The sequence below is a fragment of the Durio zibethinus genome, chromosome 2, assembly GCF_047325235.1.
Source record: "Durio zibethinus cultivar Kanyao isolate XHJ-2024 chromosome 2, ASM4732523v1, whole genome shotgun sequence".
Taxonomy (NCBI): Eukaryota; Viridiplantae; Streptophyta; class Magnoliopsida; order Malvales; family Malvaceae; genus Durio; species Durio zibethinus.
Genome location: NC_143163.1, coordinates 7,085,595 through 7,111,642, shown reverse-complemented (window position 1 = coordinate 7,111,642; position 26,048 = coordinate 7,085,595). Strand labels below are relative to the sequence as shown.

General features: G+C 32.4%; 2 protein-coding genes and 1 pseudogene across 3 annotated transcripts; 2 read left to right on the top strand and 1 right to left on the bottom strand.

Moving 5' to 3' along the window:
- Window positions 1–514: 514 nt before the first annotated feature.
- LOC111309141 (uncharacterized) lies at window positions 515–9,810 on the bottom strand (annotated as a pseudogene). Its single transcript, XR_016330466.1, has 6 exons — window positions 9,629–9,810; window positions 9,241–9,553; window positions 8,938–9,121; window positions 3,990–4,198; window positions 3,443–3,525; window positions 515–686 (listed from the first exon to the last, which is right to left on the bottom strand). The product of XR_016330466.1 is annotated as an uncharacterized LOC111309141 (transcript).
- Window positions 9,811–9,950: 140 nt separating this feature from the next.
- Window positions 9,951–15,868, top strand: LOC111309140 (uncharacterized). Its single transcript, XM_022908039.2, has 9 exons — window positions 9,951–10,442; window positions 11,077–11,122; window positions 11,224–11,302; window positions 11,406–11,451; window positions 11,543–11,641; window positions 13,223–13,291; window positions 13,370–13,718; window positions 13,855–14,012; window positions 14,526–15,868. Exons 1-9 carry the CDS (start codon window positions 10,005–10,007, stop codon window positions 15,558–15,560), a joined length of 2,319 nt encoding a protein of 772 aa, XP_022763774.2. The 5' UTR covers window positions 9,951–10,004; the 3' UTR covers window positions 15,561–15,868.
- Window positions 15,869–20,278: 4,410 nt separating this feature from the next.
- Window positions 20,279–23,908, top strand: LOC111309139 (putative serine/threonine-protein kinase PIX13). Its single transcript, XM_022908038.2, has 6 exons — window positions 20,279–20,991; window positions 21,356–21,687; window positions 22,216–22,351; window positions 22,486–22,628; window positions 22,847–22,970; window positions 23,110–23,908. Exons 1-6 carry the CDS (start codon window positions 20,925–20,927, stop codon window positions 23,556–23,558), a joined length of 1,251 nt encoding a protein of 416 aa, XP_022763773.2. The 5' UTR covers window positions 20,279–20,924; the 3' UTR covers window positions 23,559–23,908.
- The last annotated feature ends 2,140 nt before the right edge of the window (window positions 23,909–26,048 follow it).

Here is a 26,048-nt window from a genome sequence, read left to right as displayed (position 1 = left end):
TCTGAATGCTCCATACAGAAAAAAAATCAAGGGAAAAAACACCTTACACCTATTTAATAAGTACTAACCAAACAAAAACAAAAAGTGTCTGTCCACACTTCGATTTGATCGACGTATGACTTGATTATAATTTGTGTTTTGTTCCTTGTCTCAGCCCAATAATCTTCATCCTACTCTGTTAAAACTTTGTTTTGTACTTGATACGTCAGGATTTGACCTAACTCCCTCCTGATTATCAGAATTAATCAGAATTAATAATTCAACAACAGATTTTACTGCATCGCTTTTGTTAAAACTCGGGAATATCCTGCCAAGTTAAAACCCAGAAATGTAACGTAAGTGTATACAAGCATTTGTTTCTTGGATAGATTTGTAAGGATATTTTTGGAAGATTCAATCAAAAAATATATAAGTATAACCAATTCAAAGTATTGGTGTGCATCACAGGAGACATCGAAAGTGGATGGTCACAGGCGTTCGCGTGGCGAACACTGTAGCTGCAACCCATGCTCATGCGCCAATGCTGTCGGTGGGATTGGCATTGGCAAGGGCTTTTGCAAGTGTGGGGATGGTTGTACTTGCACTGCTTGTGCCTCTTGATTAATCTTGATCGATCTTTCTATGGATCAGGCTCAAGCTGCAGCTCTGCCTTGCTTTATTCATGTTGTTTTATGGTCATACGGTCACTGTAACAGTAATGAATATGAGTATTAAGGGAATCGAAGAGAAAAAATGTGCTGACAATGTCAAGTGTCATGTGATGAGTGGTGCTATCCTTTGTCTTTGATGAATAAGTATTCTATTTCTTTTGTTTTTAGTGTTGGAGTTCAAGTTTATTTGGTTAAATTAATTTTTTTAAAATTATTACTATTAATGAAACTTAGCAAAATATATATTTTAAATATGAAAAAGGTAATTTTTAAATATAATTAAAATTTAATTTAATCAAATATTTAATAATTTAGATCAAAATTGAAAAAAAATGGCTAACAAATATGAAATTAAAATCGTATTTACCTGAGATAGAGAAGTATTAATTAAGATTATATTTATGAGATTGAGTATTATAAGTAGCCAACTAACTATTTCTATTTATTCTTAAGCTCTGTGCTAATAAAATCTGATATCAAGAGCTTGTGTCTAAGAACAGGCTTGGTCAAAATGTCAGCTGATTGATCCCCAAATAATATGAATGGAACATTAAAAGAAATGTTGGCAACTTAAGGCAACAAAAGTAGTTTAATCTCTTTACAACAATATGACAAAACCATGATATTATTTGTAAATAATATGTTAGGAACAGTAACGCTTCAATTAAACCTTAATCTCATTATTCTAATATCATTAAGAACTATAATTATAAGAATCCTTTTATCAAAAAAATTTTTAAAAAAAATTATAAGAGGAAAACCCCGAACTTTTCCAATATGGATCAATCCCAAGTGAACTCGAAACGTCTTATTCTCAATACAATTAACTCGAATTGAATTGTCAAGTTCTAAACCAAACTTTAAGGTGCTTCAACGATGAAAAGTGCTTTAGCAAAACCAGAAGGGAGAAATAGAACAGGTTAAATAAATTTATTTAGTATATGTGTCATCATCTGTATCAAGTCCCTGCCCCGAGCCTGTTCCCATTCCATTGGCTCTACTGTTATTTGGAGAAAATTTTCAGTGAAATTTTTTGGCGTGTTTTTCAGTTTTATTGTTGAGATTTTCAAAATACCAAGGCAATACAGGGTGGTTCACACTCAGCTTCACAATTCATATAACAAGACTGAAAAATGGCGGATAACAGGGCTGAAGTTAGAGGGGTCGTCGTGTGGCTGTCCTTCCCAATGCCCGGTGGCATGGCTTGCGGCAGGTTCATTAGTCCCTACTCTTTCTTTTTTTTTCTTTTCTCCTGGTTTCCTCTCTTTTAGCCTGTATTGATCCGCATCACAATTGAGACTTTGGGGGCAATTTAAACATGCAAATGTCTTTGCTGGCGGACAGTGATAGTATAAATTTTGCTCTGACGTACCATTCGTGAGCGCCGCATGTGTGCAGCATATTGATAGATATTTGGCTATGACAAGCCATGCATAGACAGTTGGGATTCTTAATGGCTGCCAAACTGTCGTGCCCCAGGAGATGCCCCCTCTTTGATTCCTCTCCCATTTGCTATAGTGGTACTGATACAATCCATGGCCTACTTGGCTGTCTGTGTGGATTTAAATCGACCACCTCCTTAAGTTATGGTTTATAATCTTACCCCTACAGAGTACAGGTTTCAGTCCAATTCTAAGAGTTATTGCCTTAATGAATATAATGATACTATGTTTGGGAATAATCAAACAGGTGCACAGCCAGCGAGACTACGAGCGGGACATACCACTAGAGATGCTTCTCCAGGGAGCATCGTCGCTGCAATCCATGCACAAGCAACGAGACTGAATTCACTGGGAGCGGAAAGCTGTTCTGTAAATGTGGTACCGGTTGCTCCTATGTCACCTGTGCTTCGTGAGCAGGACAGGTTTTCAACATTGTTATAAGCTCGAGCGAGCTTATGCAATCTGTTGTTTCATCATAATGGGAAAAATGGCCATTTAGTTCTGTAATGTAGGGACGACTTTCTCTTGTAAGAGAAGTATGTTATTGTTGGTGTCAGTAAACGAGTTGAAACTTGGTCTGCATGGTGGGACTACTGTATTTATGATTTACGAGAGTATGTTCTCTCAGTAAATTTCCAGAGATGCTTGTCCAAATATCTTTCATAAAAGCAGACCTCCCCATTTGATTTCACAGACAACGCTGACTGGTTTCTGTAGCCAAAACGCCCCTGCACAGACTGACTTCGGTTTTAAACTTTCTTATTTGAGGAAGGAGCATATTAGATTACCTGGGGACGAGGTACATCTATGCATATGGCACTTAAATGATATTCAAACATAAAAGGATGTACGCGAGGTAGCATGCTCGCATCATATTAGACAATAAACAATATCCAATTAGTTTTAATCTATCCCAATTCGATAAATCAAAATTTTTTTTGTTTTGAAATCGAAGTCCCATCATAGACAAGTAGAGTTTTTTTAAAATTGGGTTATCAAGTTTTAAGCAATACTATTCTGACTTTATATATAAATATAAATATATATATATTTATTATTTAATTTTATATTTATATATGTATTATATTAATAAAATTATTATTTAATATTTTAATTTAAGATATTAACTTAAAAAATATTATATTTATGTGTAATTAATGTATAATTTATATTAAAAAATATTTTATAAATATTATACTAAATTAGAATTATTAAATTAATTTTGAATTAGGTTAATTTATACATATACAGATCAAATTGAATCATGTATCAAAAAATAATATTTTAATGTCAGGTAAAATCAAATGTAAATTCAAAGTTGAAACAAGAAAAAGTCTATCCCGAACCAACCTGATGTCATAGATATGCAAGGGGAAGTTCTTCTTTTACCGTATCTAGCCATGACCTTGAAATTATGATCCAATCGTTGGAGCCTGCAAAGACAAAGTAGAATGAGCAATATCAAGATCGCTGATAGCCAAGAAAGAGACCTATAGAACATGCAACTGAATATCCAGCAGAACTACCTTTACAACAAACAAACTAAGCAGCATTGATATAAAGTCAATAGCTAACTTCTTTGGCCAACAATGGCAAGATAATCGAGAATATGCAGGAAAAATCACTAACTTCTGAAAACTTTAACCATGTCAACAAGCTAGAAAGAATATAGGATGAATGGATATATTGTTAGCTGAACATGTGGCCACTTTGCAAACAAGAAATGACAAGATCTTACATTTTATTAGACTTCAAGCATATCCACTACATGTGCAATTGGGATGTAGTTATTATACAACATCAACACCAGATCAAGTATTAGGCCTATTGGCAGGCAACAAACGAAAACTAAAAACTTTTAACAGATCCAGTTATGTGCTTGAAAAAGTATACATACCTTTTTACCTTGAGCCAAGGTGAATCTGGGCTTGCGTTTGATAGCATATGAATCCCAGGTGAAACCACAGTGACAAAGTTTCCAATTTCCTTCGGTTTGTTTGTCACATGAAGCATTGATTTTGAACAAAGATCAACCAAGATCAGGTTGAACCCATGATACTGATCTGCCTCCAATTCTTCTGCAACTTCAATGGGTTTCTTCTTACTCTGAAAGTATGAAAACCCACAATGAACTGAGGAATTCTTAGAATTCATCACCACCAAAAAGAATAGGTCCAATTGAAAAATACTATAGAATGTACTCACTCAAATATCAAGATCCAACTAGTAATGACAAGCAGTAAGCAGAATGGTTAGACTTCAGATATTGTTGGTTCAGGTCATGCACCCAACAAAACTAGAACATAAAGATGTCTCAGATTAGCAAATTATAATCACGCTAATGTAATATGTCATTATCAAAATTCGAACAGCATTAGGGGAAGTAGGATAGGAACTGGCTCCAGGTTACTCCTAAAAATGTTGTTGATAACCCGTCATATGGCAAAAATGAGATTAAACACAAGGCCATTAAAGCATTTTTATTTAACGAATTCCAATTTTTAAGTTGCTTTCATTACCCAGCAGCACTTCCCAAGAAAAGAACCTATCTAAAATTTTCTTTGGCAATTAAAGAAAACAGGAAATAAGATTACTCGTCGTAAATTCTTGATTTCGGTTACTAATATTTTATTCTTTTAAATTTCTTTAAAATTATTAAAGTTGAGAATAAGTCAAAATAAGTAATAAGATTGTTTCAGTTAAGGTTATTTTACAGAATAGCTATTCATAGAACAACTCTTTCATAGAACATAGAACAACTATTCAAGAAATAACTTCTTCATAGAACAACACCTTTATAGAACAGCTGTTCTTAGAACAACTTCCTCAAGGAACAACATCAACACTTTTACCAAAAACTCTTTCACCAAAAGTTACTTCACTAAGAGTTGTTTCGTAAAAAATGCTTCACTGAATATTACTTCACTGAATGAAGAAGGGCAAATATTCTTGAAATATGACAGGGTTCTTGAGTTAATTCCGCTATTGGAATGTTTTGGAGAATGGCTTGGTGGATCAGAAATGGAGATAGTTAGGAGGGCTTCTCTTAACTCTTTTCTAAAATATGAGTGCTTCTCTCTTTCTTTCAGAACAGATAATGAATTTCTATATTCAGCATGCCTATCACCAAAAGCTAATTAAACTCTCATTAACCAATACAGTAACTGTCAATTCCTCCATTATTCACCATTATTCATATTTAATATATTAATACCTTTTATAACCATCAATTTCACTATTATTACTATTTAACACTCAAGATATATAACTTCTATTCTTGAAACCTATAAATAGAAGTTTCCATAATTCATTTGGAAGACTTTTGGAGACTTTGGCAAATTTAATCAAATTTATCTGTAATTCTCTCTTCCTAAATATTTTTTTCAGCCTTATTCTTTTGCTTACTCAACCTTGCTTCACCACCTGCCGCAGCAAACATGCTTCAGGATCTGCTCCAATCTTCCTCTACGCTGTTTCCCTGCATATCCTGCTCTACTTGTTTGCAACGGTTCCTCACCTTAACAAAAAACCTCTCTACATTTTGATAACTCCATGGGGAGGAGTGATTGCATTGAGTAAAACTTCACCAAAGACATGACATGAGCTACTCTACTAGATGTGAAAAATCTTAATGCCACAAGATTCTCAGTGGTGGAGCAATAATTTGATTGGAACATTTATTCTTTCATTTTAGAAGTTTAATCAATTACAAATATTTAGCCTTTAGCTTTTACTATTTTCAACTATTCAAGCATTTCTTTAGTATTATTATTTTGTTTATACACGTTTAAAAATTTCAATAAAAAAAAAGCTTAACATGAGAAAATGAAAAGCATTTATTATTCCAACAAATGTCCATTATAATGCATGCTTTTTTACCAAAATTGCAAAAGCGATGAAAATGTTTGCCTTCTTATAACTTTAAGAAAAAAGTTATTACCTTAAACTTTATTGAGAGTTTTCTTTAATTGTACATGAGATTAATCGTCAAAATCAAATTGAGATATAAGTTGATATGGCCCCTGTGTTGAATCCACTTTTATTGGCCTCAATTTAGCAATTCACGTTTTGAAATCAAATTAATCTCCTTGGTATTAGGTTGAGAAAAAATTATTTCTTTAATACATAGTGTAGTTTGATCTCCTTCTTTGTAGGTTGAGAATTCACCTCCTTAGTATGAAATTAAGAATCACTCCTTGACCATAGCTTTATTGCTCATTCTTGATCGCTATTCTATCATTGATACTTGCTATCAAATAAATCTCCTCAATATCAAGTTGAGAATTATCTACAAATTGAGAATTATTTTTTGGCCACAACTTTATCGCTTGTTCGTTGGTTGCAACTTTATTATTTATACTTGCTATCAAGTGAACTCCCTCGATATCAAGTTAAGAATTATCTCTCTTATAAATTGAGAATACAATTATTGACCTAGCTTTGTCGCTTATACTTGCTATCAAGTGAACTTCCTTGATACCAAGGTGAGAATTATCTCTCTCATGAATTAAGAATACAATTATTGGCCGCGGCTTTATCGTTTATTTTTTGGCCACAATTCTTTAAATACTATGATATAAATAATTTCTCTTGATGCTTTTTGGCCACAACTCCATCGCTTTTATTTGGATTAAACATCTCTTTTGTATTGAATTAAGAAATTATCTCCCTAATATGAATCGAGAGTTCTATTTAACTGCTGACATAATTATATTAGTGTTATTGCCATATACCTTACCTATCTCATAAGTGGAGGTATTACAAATACAATAAAATGCTAATATTATTAATCATGTCATATATTTAAATCATTAAAATCAACAATACTTGATTTATTTTATAATATTTGTTCTTTTATTTTTAGAGAAGTATTTTCATGACTTATACTTCTTCTTTTTTTTAAATTTCTATTACTTGCTTGTTCTCCTATTTTTTAGGGAAACACTCTAATTACTTGTTCTCCTATTTTTTAGGAAAATACTCACGTAACTTGTTTTCTTGTATTTTTAGAAAACACTCTCATTATTTATTCTTTTTTTTTTTTAGAAAAATACTCCTATTACTTGTTCTCTTATTTTTTAGGAAAACAATCCCATTACTTATTTCATTTGACAATTCTTTTATTTTTTTTAGAGAAACACTAACGTTATGGCTTACACTTTCATACATTACATGTCTCACAAGTAATTTTTTCATTTATAATATTAAAATTTGCTTATTCTATACATGAAATTTTTTTTTATTTGTATCAAACAATTTCCATGCAAGGGGCAATGAATCCACATATATGCAATCACAAAAAATATATAATTTTATTTTCTTCTTTTCATGAAATTTATATCATTCATCTTTAAAGTTATGAGGACAAATATATCTTATATTTTACTTTTACTCTTTAATTGTACTAGTGCATGAGAACTTATACTAAGAGTTCTCATGCAGGGGCAAAACCTAAATATTTGATTTTGATTGCTAATATTTTATTTTTTACAATTTTTTAAAACTTGTTAAAATTGATGATAAGTCAGAATAAGTGATAAGGTTGTTTCCATACAATTATTTTAAGAAACAGCTATTCATGAAACAATTCATTCATAGAATAGTTGTTGATGAAACAACTATTTAAAAAACACTTCATCAAATGAAAAAGTGAAAATAAAGCCACAATATGGCAGGATTCTTGGATTAATTTACTATTAGGATGTTCCGAAGAGTTTGGCTTAGTGAATTAGATATGAAGATAGTTAAGAGGTCTCTTTTTAACCTTTCTTTGAAGTGTGAGTGCTTCTCCCTTTCTTTCAGAAGGGATAATGAACTTCTATGTTCACTATGCCTATCACCAAAAGCTAATTAAACTCTCATTAACCAATACATTAACACCTTTTATAACTATTAATTTCACTATTATTACTATTCAACACTCAAGATATGTAACTCCTATTCTTGAAACCTATAAATAGGAGTTATCATAATTCATTTAAGGGACTTTTGGAGACCTTGACAAATTTACTCAATTTTCTTTGTAATTTTCTCTTCCTAAATCCTTTTCTTAGCCTTATTTTCTTCCTTAGTTTTGCTTCACCACCTACCACCACCTATCGTTGCACTTAGTACTCTAGAGTTTGCTCTAATCTTCCTTTCAATTGTCTCCTAACACATCCTATTTTTCTTGTTTGCAATGCTTCCTCACCTCAACAAAGAACCCCTCTACACTCGTCCTTTTCAATCATGGAGTAACTCGTACTGATTTGTGGTTATACGATCCTCGTAAAGGGAAATTAGTGGAAAATAAAGGTAATAAATGTAGACGAAAAGAGAGCAATGTGAAGGATTAATCCCCCCAGAGTTGCCTACTACTGTCCAAAGACAAATTAATCCACAATAAGTCAATAACTGTCTGTTTTCTTCATTAACTTACATTTGTGGTATCCGCGTTAGTTGTTTCTTAAATGAAGCTTTATCATGCGAATTGAGATTTGACACGTAGTAAAATGAAGATCACTCCTTCATATCACCTACGAAGAAACAACTATATACTAGTTTTAAGAATCGGAGCCTGGATAAACAATGACCCAAAAAGTAATTACCTTTCCAAAAGTTACAAACGATCAATTTTGGGAGGCTGTCAATCTACAATTGTCCCAACAAAAATTCAATAATTGCTGATTGTTCAATATCATGGACCGGCAAAGACAAAAGGCAAAAGAAACTCAGGTCACAACCAAATGCAGAAAAGGGCTCGAATTGATCAAATACATGCACAAAAAAAGGGTTCTTAAACATCAATCATGGAAATATGAAAAGAAACGTGAGGATATCGAATCAATAAGAAAAAATAGTTTTACCTGCAAGAAACGAACAGGGAAGTGTCCTCTGGTCTTAGCTTGAGGAATAGATTGAAGTTCCCCAGTATTGGTTATAAAAGCCAACCTTCAATCCCTGGAAGAAGCCAACCATGACCCACCAACCTGCACATCTCTTCCTCCTAGAATCTCCCCACCCACCCACCATCCTAATGGCTCTGTCTGCCTTAAAACATCCAAAATTCCAAAAAACAAAAAAGACCCACAATTTCTTAGGACTCCATCAGATGAAAAATAATAAAAACGAAGTAAAACAAAGAAGGCATTGAAAAAAGATAAATTTACCTGCTGAGAAACTCGTCTCTGTTGAGAAATAGAAGGAAAGGGCAGGGTGAGGCGGGTGGGTTTACCACGTGAACACCGCTATGCACATGATCTTTCAAAGTTGAAATCTGCCCGAGAAATTGCGAAGCCACCAGATTTTGATGGGTTTTGTTTTTGTTTATGGGTTAATATTTGATCATTTGCTTATTGCCCCAATTAGCAGCTTACTGGCATTGTTGCCAAGATAGAACCGCACACAATTGACCCTCCACGTCAGCATTGTCAGGCTATCGTCCTTGTTTGACTTTTGCAGCTGAAAACTTTGACCCAAGTCCTGCCACGTCATTTTACGGTTAGTTTTGGGACATTAACTACACCTGACGCGGTCAAAACTGATTGAAAAAGTTACCACAACGTAACGACTAAGCATAGTTGCAAAATTGCAAGTTGGAACCAAAAAAACACGTTTGTTGTTGTTGACCGTTGAGAGCTGAGAGCATGTGTTTCCCTTCATCACGACTCCACTCAAAGGTATCTCCGCCAATCCTCTCTCAAAACGTGTTGATTTCAGTCTTTCTCGCGTGACCATCACGTGTCAATGTCCTGAAAGTCGTAAATAAAAACAATAAATAAATAAAATATAAACGTCCTTAAAAAATGGGTAAAAAACAAACCAAAGAACAATAATTTTTTCAAAAAATAAAATAAGAAAACTAAGACCACGTTTGTTTGTCCGTAGAGATAAGAGAAAGAAACAGAGAGAGAAAAAAGAGGGAAAAAACGATATGGGTAGGATGGTTGAGAAGAAGAAGAAGAAAGGAAGACCTTCTCTTTTAGATCTCCAAAAACGCAGCCTTAAAGAACAACGGCAAAATCAACAAAACAGCGGAAGAAATGTTTCTGCCCCTCAAATTACTCCTAATTACGACTCTGCCACTGCTACTCCTCTCCGTCGATCCACCCGCCGGAATCCCAATCATTCGTCGGGGGATAACGATGACGAAGCAGAAGAAGAAGAAGATGAAGAATTGGCCGGAAAAAGGCGACGCGAGAAGAAGTTGAAGCTGGTTCTCAAGTTGCCTTCCTCGCAGCAAAAATCGCCGGTTAATTCAGAATCCCGCGGCTCTGATTCGAATCTCGATGACAGTAACGCGTGTTCGAGTCACAAGAAGAGGAAAATCAATTCGATCGGGGATGGATCCGGAATTGCTGATTCCAAAAAGGTTTGCAAATTTTGAGGTTCTTTTGGGAAAAATAAAAACAGTCTCAACTTTTTAGAGGGTTTTTCTTTTGCGTTTCAATTTTTGGTATTTTAACTGGTTTTTTGAAAAAAAAGCGCCAATTATTTTTTGCCTTTTGACGGAATTGAAGATTCCTTGAATTTCGGACCTGAGAGTTGGTGGGGTTTTTCTACAATTTTGAGTAAATATAGGGGTTTTGACTTATTCCCTGTTTTTTGGAATTTCTGTTTTGAAATTTTGGTGATTCCTTTTTTTTTTTTAATTTTTATTTTTTACAAAAAAAAGTTTGTGAATTTATTTATTTTGTTGGTTGGGTTCTTCAGTTACTCAATCAGAGAGAAATAATAATAATAATAATATTAATAATAATAATGATTTTGACTGTGATAGTTGATAAAAAGTTTAATTTTGTCCTTTCTTTTTTAGTTATTGTAGGTTTTTTTTTTTTTTTAGTTATTGTAACTGTATTTTGCCTTTTTTGGGACTTTGAATGCTATGCTGCTTTGCTTTTTTCACAGCTACTTTGCTTGGTGGTTCCTCACCCACCTACGGAAATAAAGCCTGTTGCTTGTTTATTTACTAATTATTTATTATTATTATTGTGATTTATTTTCAGGAACAGAAATCTGTTTCTGGTGCAAATCCCACAAGTAACAGTCAAGGTTTGCTTATGATCCTATAAAAATTGCTTAAAAAAGCAGTTTTTTTGCGGGAATTTTAAGTTATTAATTTATTTATTATTAATCATTGTCAATATGTGTAGGTGGTCAGTTGGATTTGGGACCCTCAACGGCCTTACCAGACAAAAAGCTGTTGCTATTCATCCTAGACAGGCTTCAAAAGTATTTCAATAAGCTCCCATGATATTTGGTTTGATTTCTTACATGTAGCTTTTTGATGACCAGTTCTCTCAGCTCTGCTTCTTTTGAAATTAAATAATTTCAGGAAGGACACTTATGGTGTGTTTTCTGAGCCAGTGGACCCTAAAGAGGTATGATCTGCAAATGACGGAACGTTTACTTAAATGTGTCATTGTTGTTATTATACCTTCTTTTTCTTATTTGATTTCTGTTTTTATTCAGCTGCCGGACTACCATGAAGTTATTGAACATCCGATGGATTTTGGAACTATTAGGAAAAAACTTGATAGCGGTGCTTATGCCAACTTAGAACAGTTTGAGGTTGGTTTACATGTTTGTCATTTTATCTTTTGCTTCCTATCTTCTATCATTGTCCATTATTTTAGTATTTTGCTGATTGTGTTCTCTTCTGGTTAGCTGGATTCTCAATTTCTTGTTTAATTCTGCTAAAATCACCTAGAGGTGATTCTGCACTGGCTTTTTTGAGTTTGGACTAGGTAGACAAGGCAGTTAGAAAGGATGGTGTTACATTGGTCTCTCTATTTGCTTTCTTTTTGTTTCATGATTCCATAATAGTAGTTATTCCTAAAACTTTGAGATCTTGTTATTTACCGGGTTATGGGTGTTGATCTCAACTAATAAGTAATTTTACAATTAAAACATTGCAAAACGAGTGTCTTGGCTTATTAGGTTGCCTTACATTTTTGCTTTATGATTCTATATAATAGTAAACAGCCAACATGCATGCTACTTGGATTGTTTCCGTGGATGTGCATATGATTTCCTGTGATTGCTAGGAACAATGATTGCAGCCACTAGCGAAAGTGCTATGTTGGCCTTGAATCCTGGTTTTGCATCCTGCTGGATTCATTGATTCAAAAATTTATAAAGCAATTAACATAACAACTAGGCTTAATGCGAATCTTGTTTTATATCCATGATACATTTGTGGTTTGAAGAAGCATAGTTTTAGCTGCTTTTCCCGATTCTACCAATATGTTTCTTTGTCTCTGTGCCTTGTGGCGATTACTTGTTCAGTTGCCTTCATTGATAGTGAATTCCTTTAAGGTGATATTTGCATTTTAGCCTGCTGTAAGGTTTTCATTGCCATATATGATTTCAGTTTCTATATCTTTATTATGATGATGATGTCAGTATGCATCACATCTGCATTTAGGAGTCTAAAGGTCTGGTTTAAAGTGATCCAACTTCAAAGAATCCTTTTGATGGCCAATAGAGTTATTGTGGAATGAACTTCAATGTAGGGCCACCAAACCAAACAAAATTATGTTATTGCCATGTTATTAAGTGTCACTTGGTACTATCGGGAGAGCAAATCTTGCTTTTACTGCATATGCTACAAGTTCACCTCCTTTTGGTGATAATAAAGCATGCTTATATCAATGCAAGAAACTTGTGTGTGTTTTATTGTTGTTGTTAGTAGTCATTATCTTAAACTTGTCTGCTCCCGTTTTGCTGTCATTTCTTTGTTCTCTGAATAGATGTGATGTGCGGAGTGGGAAAAAGGAAAAGGATGAAAGGCTGAAAATGTTTTTATTTAGTTTTCTTTTTGATAGTCATCTGTTGGCAATGAAGGTTCTGGTGATGATTAGAGATTATGTACAAATATTCAACCTATTTCTTCACATAAAATAAAACTGCTGTTGAAGCAAATTTAAGACTGTAATTTCCTTATATTTGAAATTTAAAATATACTTTCTTCTGTAGTCTGGATGAAGAGATGATGCACTTCAGTTAATCCCTTCTCATCTCAAATTATTAAACAATTTTAAAGGTGTAATCTGGTCAATAAGCCACCCCTGATTGATGCTTTTATTTGTTTATATAAGAAGCTAAAACTTTCTCATATGTCAATAGATGTTTCCTTTTATTATCTTGCAGAAAGATGTTATCCTCATATGTTCAAATGCAATGCAGTATAATGCACCCGATACTATATATTTTCGACAGGTATGGTCAGGTAACAACTGCTAATTTATATTGGAGGTCAACTTTATGTTTTGTCTGAAAACTTTAATATATTATCAGGCACGATCCATACAAGAGCTAGCTAAAAAGAACTTTGATAATTTAAGGCAAGATAGTGATGATAATGAAGCAGAACCAAAGGTGATAAGGAGAGGTAGACCACCAAACAAAATTTTCAGGAAGCCGCCAGGCAGGCCTTCCTTGGAGCATGCTGCATCAGAATTTTCCTTGGATGCCACCCTTGCTACTGGGGCAGAGAACACCATATGGTCCAATCATGACATGAGGAAAGGGCCTCTTGCTTCTGACAAGTCTAATTTTGCAGATTCATCTGGAAAAATTTATGGTTCTCGCATTGATGTTAATTCGGGCTGGTTTACTGAAAACAAATATGACAGAAGCGATGAAGGTACAGGTTAAACACCCTAGAACTTTCTCCTTTTGAGATTGCTTCTTCTGTGGTTCTCGTTAGTTCTCACCCTTTCTATATGTCCCTTGTTTAATGAGAAGGCTGTGATCCATTGAAGCATTTGTCTTTCTTGCAGGTTCTCCATTAAAAGGTTATATAATGAAGCATGGAAAAAGGCATTTTGTGCTGGATGAGAATAGACGTAACACTTATAATCTATTTCATCCATCAGCTGCTGCACAGGAGGCATCTGTGTTGACTACTTTTGATGGAGAGAGGAAGCAGCTAGTGGCTGTACGTATCATATAGATGTGTGATTATCTTTTAAATTCTATTGAGGAGAATACCGAAGCTCCTCACTGCAATAAATTATGTCCACAACCATTGGTGGTGGGCTCAAATTTGAAACACTAATGATGAAATAAATTTGAAACACTAATGATGAAATAAAACTTTAGAATATGTCCAGGCCACATAATTTCAGAATTCCATGGTAATATGGATATGTTACTTATTTTCTTCCCTAGGTGGCTGAAATATGTGTTTTTTTGTGTATTTGTTAGGGTATGAGGGAATCTTAAACAGTAATAATAAAAGATGAAAAGCAGTGGACTGTATAATTACCACTTTTCAATTACATCAATTGTATAGCTTGGAATTTTCCACTGGGGATTGGGAAATTGTATTTACACTGTTTGCAACTGCCCATAGCATGTGCTGCTCTATCCTTTCTGGTGGACCAGCTTGTGTGGGGAATCTTAGGTTTGGCCTGTCTTTGATTGATGTCTTGCTCTTCATGTGAAGCAGGTGGGGGTATACTTAGAGCTTGGTTACACACGAAGTCTAGCTCGATTTGCTGCAAACCTTGGTCCTGTTGCCTGGAAAATTGCTTCTAAAAAGATAGAAAAGTGTTTACCAACTGGACTAAATTTTGGTCCTGGATGGGTTGGGGAAAATGATATTCCAGCACAGAGACCACTACTAATACCTTCACTTTCGCTTCCACCAGGCCAGCAGGCGTCATCACTTCCCTGCTCTGTTCATCCAAATTCATGTTCTGTTACTGCATCTCATGCCTTGGAAACCAGAGAAGATAAACAATCTGACAAGCCTGAAGCAGATAATTTGTCTGAGAAGCATGTTCCTTCAGTTCACTCCATCTCAGAGGGCCATTTAAGTAAGCCTATACCTGCATCAGCTAAAATATCTACTGAATCACGGAATGAAAAGACAGAAGCCAGTGAGGGATCTTCCGGTTCTGCTTTTAACATGACAAACAGCAGTGCAGGAGTGGTCAGGCCGAGGCCTCCCTTCCAGATTCATCAAAGTCCTCCAATACATCCTGGCATGAATGGATATAATGGTGCCTATGGGTTTAACCTTCCAGCCCAGATGACGAAACTAATTGGGGCTGGCAGACCTCCTGGGTTCAGTTTCCAGTCTTCTCAGAGGCCTGACACTGTCTCGAGGACTGCCACTAACTTTGTGCATCCAGCAACTGCAAACTCAAATGACCCTAAATTTTCAGAAAATTCAAGTACAAAGAATCCCAGCTGTCCATTACCAAATTCAGGGTGTGAGACAGTGGCAGCCCCAAAATCAGGGCTTCATCCCCGGCCATCGAGGCAAGAATTATCTCCACATCAGAAACCAGGCTCTAGGTTATCACCACAACAAAAACCAGACTCGAGGCTGTCACCACAACAAAAACCAGACTCAAGGTTGTCACAACAGAAACTCGATTCAGTTCCACCTGACTTGAATATCAGATTTCATTCTCCTGGGTCACCCAGTTCTAGTCGAGCTGATTCAGCTCAGCCAGATTTAGCATTGCAGCTCTGAGCATAATTGATATCATTTTTTTTTCTCTTTCAATTAAGTTAACCCTAGAATGTTGAGTTTCAGATTTAATGCTCCGGGTGAGGTGACCAAGCAGGTCCGGTTGAATAGGAGCGGATGAAGCTACACTAAACTTTTATTGTAAACGAATAAATTATTGTTGTACAGATCAGTGTATCCTAATTCTTAGGTCCACAAGGAAAATGGTTTCATTTGTAATATTGGAAGCCATGATGTAGCCTTAATTCATTTCTAGATGAAGATACGTACTCTATATATGAAGTTTCATAAAGTAGATTTGCTATTCTATACATTGCAGATTGTAGATTTCTGCATGTAAGATTGAGAGAATTCGAGTTCGGGTTGTATGCAGGGGAGAGATGTCAAATACAAACCTGAGGTTGGAAGATTTTTTTTCAATATGAACTTGAAGATTGAAAATATGTGAATTCAAACTTCAAACATGTTGAGCAAAGTTGGAGTAAAATCTTTGAATTGTAATTCCACTTTCAATCAAATGGAAGCAATATTTGAACTTCTTGGTGACTTTCTAAAACCCTTTGGCTTGTGGAACAGATGCGCCTTTTTTTTGACCATTAATCCTTAAGCAATCTTTAAATTGAACTTTTTAACCCAACTGGTATGAAAATTAGAACTTTCTTTGTGCGACTTCATGGAGTTGTTCATTGATGTGAACTGTACTGTTTCTCTAAGACAAGATCATATACTATGTCCTTTAGACTATGGTTGTAAGAACATGGCTTGAAACTTGAGCCACTCCGGCCCCGGGAATTGTAAGAACAAAAATGAGCTTTGCCTTCAACTTATTAATAGGGGGAAACTTGGCCAAGAATAGCCATTAATTCTCCAAAATTGGTGGAAACAGGCTGTCGTATTGGACAATGGACATGCCTCCAAACGGCCCATTCAACTTGAGAACGACATGGAGAGAACAATATATATATTTATTTTCGTCAAAAATAGCAAGAGAAAATAGTATATAATTAGTGGCCAAAGTCAACGAAGTTGATTGAGTGAGTAAAAATGAAATATTTCCTTATAATATTTAGATTTAATTTTTGATAAATATTTGTAAATTCAATATAAATCTTCTCTTAAATTGATGATCTATCTTGATCTTAAAATAAAAAGGTATCAACTCATTTTAAATTTTTATCTATTAAATGATAATAACAATAAAAATAATAATAATTAGTAGCCGATAAATTAATAATTGTATTATAAATTTATCTCTTTACTAGATTATAACATGTGCGTTATGCGAAATAATTTTATTTATTTAATATGAATATATATATATATACAAATTAATTTCTTTTTTAAAATTATATTCAAAATTTTAAAACTCATAATATATATAAAATTTATATTTATTGACTTGTCATTAAAAATTAAAATTTCTAAAAATAACAAAAAAATTATGGTTTTCTTTTGGATATTTTTGTTTATAATAATATTTATACATCTGTAAAATTATATTAAATAAAAATAAATTATGTTTTTTTTTAAAAATAAAATTATATATTATTGATTGATAAATTAAATAATAAAAGAAGATTAACACATTTTCACTTTAGTAATCTTGACAAAATTATTATACAAAATATGAAAAATATTAAAAAATATGTGAAAAAATAAATTGAAAAAAATATTATTTTTCATATAAATGAAACTGTAATAATAATAAAATATATCTTTAAAAAATTTATAAAAAAATTATAATAGTACTAGAATATACCTTAAAAAAATTACTTAAAAAAATAAAAAATTGATATATAACACAATATATTTATAGTCTTAAATTTATAGAATAATTCTTTAGAGACAATTAGGATTAAATGATAATTTTTAAATTAATTTTTTAAAATTTAAAATGGATATAATAAGTGATAAAAATAATATTAAATTTTTTACATTTATTTGAAATATAAATTTGATAATTAGAGTTCGAATGGATATAATCATTTTGATAGTCTTATTATTTAAAGATTTATGATGAAAATTTTTTGAATTTTCAAAATCTTATATAAAATTGTTTGAATTTTTAATGTTTTACGTAAATTTTTCAAAAAGTTACTTTTTTAAATCAAGATAAAAAAGATTGTTGAAAGATTTAAATAAATTTAATTTTATAATTTTTAAATTATCTAATTTGTAATTAAAAAAATTATATTATGTTAAAAAAAAACTATCTTATGTGTTATTCAAAAAATTGTCCACATAAACGTTTATGTAACAAATTTATCTATATATGTTATTATATAATATATATATATATATATATATATTAAATTTTCCCATTTTACTTAAAAACATGTACTCGAAGTCTTTGAAAATTTTTGTAAGTTTAAGTTCAAAACAAGTGATAGTAAAAATTTTGTTTTGAACGATAAAATAAAATAAAGTGATAAATAATATTTTGAAAGCAATAGATTCGGTATAAAGTTGACTTTCTTGCCACTATATGGAAAAAAAAAACACAGTGCTATAAAGTTGACCATAAAAGATGGGAAAAACAAATAGAGAGAGTGTCATGCAACTTCTTCTAAATTATTTTTTCTTTTCATCTATATGAAATGAAGAAAGAAAACAAAATAAAAAAGGGGGTAGTTTTACTTGTTAAAAGAAACAAAATCAAGCCTAGGACCAAGAGGGGTCAAGTAATAGTAGTTTGTTTATGAAGGAAAAAAAAAAAGTGTGATACGAAGAAGAAACTGCCACCCTATTTCGCTTGTGGCTGAGACAGATGCCTCGGTTGGACCAGCAATTTGAGTTGAACCAATATGGGAAAAGTAATTAAAAGTCAAAATGCTAAGATGTCAGATTCCAAATCTTGGATTTCATGAATATGGACCAAACCTCGATTCGTCATGCGGTAAAGAGTTATCAATCCAAAAAAAAAAAATAAAAAAAAAATAAAAAATATATATATATATTATATGGAGAATTATGACAAATTTTGCCGTCATATTATATATTTTAATTTAATTAAATTTTATCATTTTATTTATTAATGAACTTTGACTTAATAAAAAAGAGGTCATTTTAAAATTTTGAGGTATTAGATTTAAATTTTATTTTATGTGAATGTAATTATTTAATTAAATTATAATTTATTAATTAATTTATGGATAAAATAATTAATTATTCAATTCGAATATAATATTTGATTACGAGTGTAATTTTAAAAAAATTATCATTTTACTTATAATTTTTATTAATTTTAAATAAAAAAAAGTAACAAAATTTATGTAAATTTGCACTCACCCTTACTAATATTTATGAAAACTGATCAACGAACTTAAAAGTATAATTAACAAATTTTAATAGAATGAAAACACGTTAGCAAAATTTAATATTAAATATGGTGACAAATCTAAACTTAAATCCTATATATTTATACTTTCATACTTTAAAAATAAATAATAAACAATAAAAAAATGTTCAAAGGGACAATTACTGGATTGAAGGATTGAGTGGCCTAATTGCTTGACAAATGTAGATTTTTTATTTTTTAAACTTTGGAGAATAAAGAAACAAAAAAAAAATTAAGAAAACAAAGATAAGGAAAAGAGGAAAAGAAGTGAATCAGAAATAAACAATAATATATAATAAAAATAGTTATTTCAATTTTTTTTAAAGATATAATTTTTAAGAAAATTGTAAGTGGTATTTTTAAAAATTTCTATTAATTTTAATTATGTAAGTAAGTAAAATAATGATTTCTTTGAAAAATATAATTAAAAAGTAAGAAAATCATATCGAGAATAATATAATTAATGTGAATAAAAATAAAAATATTAAATGAATATTAATATTAATAAATTCACATTAGTTAAAAAAATATATAAATATTTTTTGAAATAAAAATATATCAATTATGCATACAAGAATGTTGATGATATAAGTATGTAGCTTATGACTGATACTTTTAATATATTTAATTTTAATTTTATTTCATTATTAAAATTATCATTATTGATATAGTTATTATTAATAAAATATAATTATATTAATATTTGTATATATTAAATTTACAAAATAATATAATATTTTTAAAAATTATTTTTGATAAATAATATTTTTAATAATTAAAATTTATTTAAATAAAAAATTTTGTCCATGTAAACTTAATACAACGAACCTGCAAAATACTACTATAAATTATGTTTTACAAATAATTTCGAGAATTGTTTGCTTGGTACATTTTCACAAAATTTCATAATGAATTTAATAGAGAGTTAAGTTAATTGTGAAAAAAAAAAAAAAATTCTTGACATGGATTCATGATTTACGTATTAAGAAAATTATATTTGATGTATTATTAATATATATATATATATATATAAATTATTTTTTTATGAGATATCATTATTGATTTATTGGTACATCAAATATAAATAAGAAAAAAGTTTAGATAAATTATTTTCAGCAAGAATGAGTAAAATATATAATTCTAAAAGAAGTGTGAAGATCTCATGAGATATATTTTCATTATATAAATTTTGGGATTATGGTTGTGACATCATAGTCCATTGCATTACCTCCATGAACAAAATTTAAATAATTTCTAATGCTCTTTTATCTTTAATTTGATTGCAGGCAGTGATCTTCCACCTAACAACCTTTTTATTTTTATTTTTATTTTATTAATTACTTAGTATGATTAAAATTTATCATTTGGCCGTGATGCAAATTGCAAAGCAATTTGAAAGCATAGAACAAATAAATGCCAAGTCCTTGAATTTTTTTTTTTCAAGATTGAAGTCCTTGAAAATTTAATTAAAAGTAATAAATTTAATCTTTTTTTTTTCATAAATGTTTGAGTGACATTCTTCCGGGACACGGCAGTTGACCAAGGATACCGTTCCAGTCTGCATTATCCGCGAAGAAGCTCTCTCAGCAATGTCGTTTGCCAACATCCAATGACTCGGTCTTAATGTCTTATTTTATTTAGTAATTTAAAACATGCACTTTGATTTTATTTTTGGGCAGTTTTTTTTTATTGTTGTTTCCATTGTCAAAGTTTAGTTGCTGAATTTGGTTGAATTACAAAAACCCAAGCCAGGGACTTGGCCAGTTAGTGGAAACAGAAACGGAGAATTCAAGTCAGTTGAAAAGATCAAATAACAGCTAAGAAATACAAAAGTACCCTTTTCTTTATGGTTGAATTGACAAAAAGATTGGCTGATCAAAGCCAGAAAGCTGAATTTTTTTGTCATTAACTTGTTGAAAGACATCTTTTTTGCTTGGATATTGTGTGTTCTGCAAAAAAAAAAAAAAATCTGATTTCTGTGTCTGGTTATGCTCCAACAAGGAGTATAAGGGAAGGAGAGATATTTGAAGATGGGAATTTGCTGGGGTTCTCCAGCTGGTAATCCAACACCAAGCACCACTGGTCATCTCAGTTCAGGTATCCTTCAAAACATATTAACTCCCCCCCTTTTCCTAGTTTTGCAGTTAGATTGCCTAATTTTGTTTAGTGGGTTCAGTTTAGTTTTCATTTTTAGTTGAAATTTATTTGAAACATTCTCTATTCTTTTTGTTTTCATCACCAAAAACTCAGTTCTTGGTGCTGGTTTTGTATGGTATTTTGATCATTTACTTGTGTTTGTTTGGAATATGGTTTATCCCATTGTATTTCTCTTATGGATTTTGTGTTTTTGATCATCACATACTGTTGTATTTCATTTACTGTATTATTGGTATCAGAACTCCATATGTTACATTCACAATCAACATTTTTTGAGCACAATTCAATTCTGTGATTGCAATAGTGATATCTCAGACAACTAGCAACACAGCATCTTCTGGAACTTCTAGGGGCAGTAACATCTCCCGGGACAGCCGGTTCTCAGCTTCAAGTGGCGATGAGTCTTCTCTAAATGGGCAGATTTTGCCCACTCCTAACCTAAGGATCTTCAGTTTTGCAGAACTGAAGTCTGCAACTAAGAATTTTAGGCCTGACATGGTACTTGGGGAGGGAGGTTTCGGAAAAGTCTTCAAAGGTTGGCTTGATGAGAAGGCACCAGGGAAGAGTGGAAGTGGAAACCTCATTGCTGTTAAAAAATTGAATTCTGAGAGCTTGCAAGGATTTGAGGAATGGCAGGTGATTTCATTAATCTTGGGAAGGAATTAACGTATTGAGAAAATTAAATGTTGTTTTAAGAAATTGCCACTTGATTTTCTTCTTTAATTATTACCATGGGTTTTCTCTAAACATAAAATATTCGTGCATGTAAAACATCAGCTTCTCATGACCACAAAAGCCTAAAGTAAAACTTTGTCTTATACGATAGTCAACTGTTACCTGATTGAAGAAGAACAAAAAGAAGAAGAAAAAAAAAACACACAGTAGAAGTATTCTGCTAAGCCCCATTGAAGCCCCAAAGCAAATTTGTAGCTCCAAGAGTTTTACAAATGCGATATCTCGTATTCATACAACATCATAATATGTTGTTCCATGTCGTTTTAATAGGTGCTTCTGACTTCTACTTGTTATAGATCTTCAAAGTCGCTCTCTGTGATGTACATCCACAGACATATGCACATCTGCATTTTGGGAATTGTTTGGTGCTTGTACATGTATAGAAATGCTTGGTTGTTAAGGCTTTTCCTTCCTTATTTATTGGTGCAGTCAGAGGTAAATTTCTTAGGAAGGTTGTCTCATCCTCACCTTGTAAGGCTGCTGGGATACTGTTGGGAGGATAAAGAGCTTCTTCTTGTTTACGAGTTCATGCAGAAGGGTAGCTTGGAAAACCATCTATTTGGAAGTAAGAGTTTAGAAATTAGTTGTTTATATCTCTGATTTCTCATGTTAGCATATATTTATGTGCGCACACTTTCCATCTCTTATTTTTAGTGAGTTAGCTCGTTCGTATCACTGTACATGGTTTTTGTTATCCAGGGGGTTCTACTGTTCAATCACTTGAATGGAATGTAAGGCTTAAAATTGCAATAGGAGCAGCAAAGGGCCTATCTTTCTTGCACACGTCAGACAAAAAAGTAATTTACAGAGATTTCAAAGCTTCAAATATACTACTTGATGGGGTAAGTTTCCATACAAGTACTCATGAATTATATGACCGGAATTATTTAAGGGATGGTATTATAATTATTTAGTGATAACGGATTTATACTAGCTGGAAAGCCTCTTTTGCTTTGGGATTATTTAGAGGCTTAAATAATTGATAACATAGAACATTCTCCTTGAAAACATATAGAGGAAACATGAATTTAATATAGTTTGGCTATTGGTTACATTGCAGTCTTATACTGCCAAGATATCGGATTTTGGGTTGGCCAAATTTGGTCCTTCAGCTAGCCAATCACATGTAACAACAAGGGTCATGGGTACATATGGTTACGCAGCTCCAGAATATGTGGCTACTGGTAATCCTCTGAATCCTTTCCAAATTTTGGGCGCTTTCATAAGTGATGTCCTTGCTTTGCACCATTGCTGCATTTTTAGACAATTGAGCAGAACCTACTTTGCACTTCTCATGATTTAAGTACTTTTCTGATTAAACAGGACATTTATACGTAAAGAGCGATGTGTACGGTTTTGGTGTTGTTTTAGTTGAAATATTAACAGGCTTGCGAGTGCTTGATCCAAACCGCCCAAGTGGGCAACATAATCTGGTGGACTGGGTAAAACCATATTTATCCGAGAGAAGAAGATTGAAGAGCATAATGGACCATAAATTGGAGGGAAAATATCCTTCCAAAGCTGCATTTCGAATAGCCCAACTTGCTTTAAAATGTCTTGCACCTGAACCGAAGAACCGTCCATCAATGAAAGAAGTTATAGAGACTTTGGAACAGATTGAGTCGATCAATGAAAAGCCAATAGAGCGAAGAAATCGTTCTGCTCATCACACAACACGCAGGCATGGCCAGCAGCCGTTGCACCATCGATCTCCACTTGCTCCAAAGCATGAAGCAGGTCATGCCTATCAGAACCCTCCACAGGTGAGGTAAGTTGGGACATCCGTCCAATTGGTTGCAGGTCTCAAAATTAACGTGCTAATTGTTTAGCAAAGATTTCCCATTTCTTTATTTTTGTATATTTTTTTTAGAATCTATGAGTTTAGTTTTTGCAGTGTGACTTATGTTGGACATATAACTATGATAGTCATTAAATTGTAATTATTTCAATAAGTACAGCGAGTTGTGGTTGATATCTTGTTAGAATACTTTTATCTGCGCTTTTGTGCTGTTTATCAATCACAAACAGTAGAGATAAAAACTGAATATTGTAATGGGATCCTAATGATGAGACCTGCCTATATTTTTAGTTTTATGGTCATTGAGTATTATATTGCTTGTCATTTTGCAAGTATTTTCAGTGATAAAGAAAGTTGTAGGCTTTGTCTCAGCAGTGGTTTTGGTAAATTGAGAGGACTGTAAAAAACTGTTGACATTTTTACAGTTCTTGCTGTTACTCACAAATCCTTCTTCCATTCCAAATAAAACTAGGATTGTCAGCTAGCTGATAATCTTTCTGCTTCTTTTTGTAATAAGAAACATCATAAGTAACAAAATGTTCGGTAAATCATTCACTGAGTGATTTTACATCAGTAGATGAAGAGGCAGGTACCTGGGAAAACTTTTATCTTTTCTGATTTTATTGCTTAAAATGGTAAAGAACAAGAGATGCTGGTTACTTTGCAGCAGAGAATTGCAAATTCTGTCTGCAAGAAACTGAGTATTCCTTTCTGGATTAGCTCTGAAGCAGTGGTTGGTTAGTTTATGCTTGGTTTAAGGTAAGTTCCTACATTTTACCTGAACCTGGGTTCTGTGGTTTTACTTAGCATTTAGTAGCAGTTTGCCGTTGACAGTTACCACCACTATTTGTGATTTAGTCTTGCTGTAAAAAAAAAAAAGGTTAAAGTTTGTTAAATTTGTCACACTCGCTTGTATAAAAAGCTTCAGAACCTTGTCACCTCTATTTAAACTTGTTATAATACCTAAATAAATCCTCAAACTTTACTCTAAAATGCAAATAAGCCCTCACAGGGTGGAAATTCAGTCCAAATCTATTTGGTACCAGTAAGACTTTTCCGATTACAGATTAATACCCATCTCAAAGGCAAAAAAAATGCAGCAAAATTGCCAACAAACATGAGGTCAGCAATACTGATTTTTTAATGAAAATCCACGGGAATCACGCTTTCCAACGTTAATCAGGAGGCACTCACATCTCCGTAAAATAATCACCTAGTGAGTTGTGACCGGTTTTAACAAAACATGCTAAGCAATACAAGAATCCAATGGTGCTCTCAATGCTGGTGGGTTCAATTCCATGCCTTTCCTGCAGATGTTTTTCTGGTGTGCAACTTTGCTGTTGGTTTTGACGCCCACTTATCTCCTGTCTTTTTCAGCTAAATCTTTACTGTTGCTCTTAACATGCATTACAAACCTTAACTTCTTGTGAGCCATTGCAGGTAGATCATCTTTTAGATATTTGCATTTTTTTTTTCGTTTCTTTCTAAGTTTGTTTGGTTTTTAGAGATCTGTTGAGGCTTTTCTTTCTAAAATTAAAATTATATTTTTTTTCTTCTCTTTTCTTTGACTTGAGGTTGTCAAAAAAATTAAACTTTCCTCACTTGAACTAAGAGCTCGAACCCTTCATGCTCTAGTATTTTTCTGTTTATCCAATGATTTATACTTAGATGCTCTTTCGTTCTTATAGAATAAGAATGTCTTGTACTAAAGCTGGAGTTTCACATTTATAGGTAATCAATAACAAGAACTTGATATGAATGGGGATAGGCTTAAGGATAAAGTTAGCACAGTGAGATTAATATCCCAAAAAGAGAAAAAATTACAAAAAGTTTTTGAGAAATTGTTTATTAAAAATAATTTAATAAAAAATTTAAATTGATAAATTAAAAATATTTAATAAAAAAATCAATAATATGTAAAAAAAAAATATTATTAAAAATACCGTTAATATTTTATCGGTACATATACAATAATAAAAATTTTATCAAATTTTTTATTAAAATTATTTATCTAAAAAATATACGAAAGTTTATTAACATTTTTTCAAAATTTACATATTTTATTTATGCAGTAAAAACTTTTAATTTATTGATTTTGATTCTCTATTTTAATTTTAATTTAGTTGGTTTTAATAAAAACAACTTTACAAATTTGATCAAACTTGCTATTCGAACTTGCTATAAGCCTTTCTATCCCAAAAAATAGACTACGTTTGGAAAGGGCCTACGTAAGGTCCTTCCAGTAGGTCCAATTAATTCCGACTTACATTAGGTCCAATTAATTCCGACTTACATTGCCATCACCATGAATGGAAATCAAAGATATGATAAGAAGTTAAAACCGGTAAAGGGGACGGGGCACATTGTTGGCTTACCGGTTATCAATGCTTATGCACTGCTGCGAACTGGGTATAACAGTTTATGCCTTCAGCATTGACAATTTCAACCGAAACCCTGAGAAAGC

Excerpts from the sequence above, each read along its gene's own strand:
- LOC111309140 (XM_022908039.2), top strand. The coding sequence starts at position 10,005 with ATGGGTAGGATGGTTGAGAAGAAGAAGAAGAAAGGAAGACCTTCTCTT. Across the intron at positions 11,303-11,405 it reads ATCCTAGACAGGCTTCAAAA|GAAGGACACTTATGGTGTGT; the intron begins GTATTTCAATAA and ends AAATAATTTCAG. Across the intron at positions 14,013-14,525 it reads AGAGGAAGCAGCTAGTGGCT|GTGGGGGTATACTTAGAGCT; the intron begins GTACGTATCATA and ends CATGTGAAGCAG.
- LOC111309139 (XM_022908038.2), top strand. The coding sequence starts at position 20,925 with ATGGGAATTTGCTGGGGTTCTCCAGCTGGTAATCCAACACCAAGCACC. Across the intron at positions 20,992-21,355 it reads CACTGGTCATCTCAGTTCAG|TGATATCTCAGACAACTAGC; the intron begins GTATCCTTCAAA and ends TGATTGCAATAG. Across the intron at positions 22,352-22,485 it reads GGAAAACCATCTATTTGGAA|GGGGTTCTACTGTTCAATCA; the intron begins GTAAGAGTTTAG and ends TTTGTTATCCAG.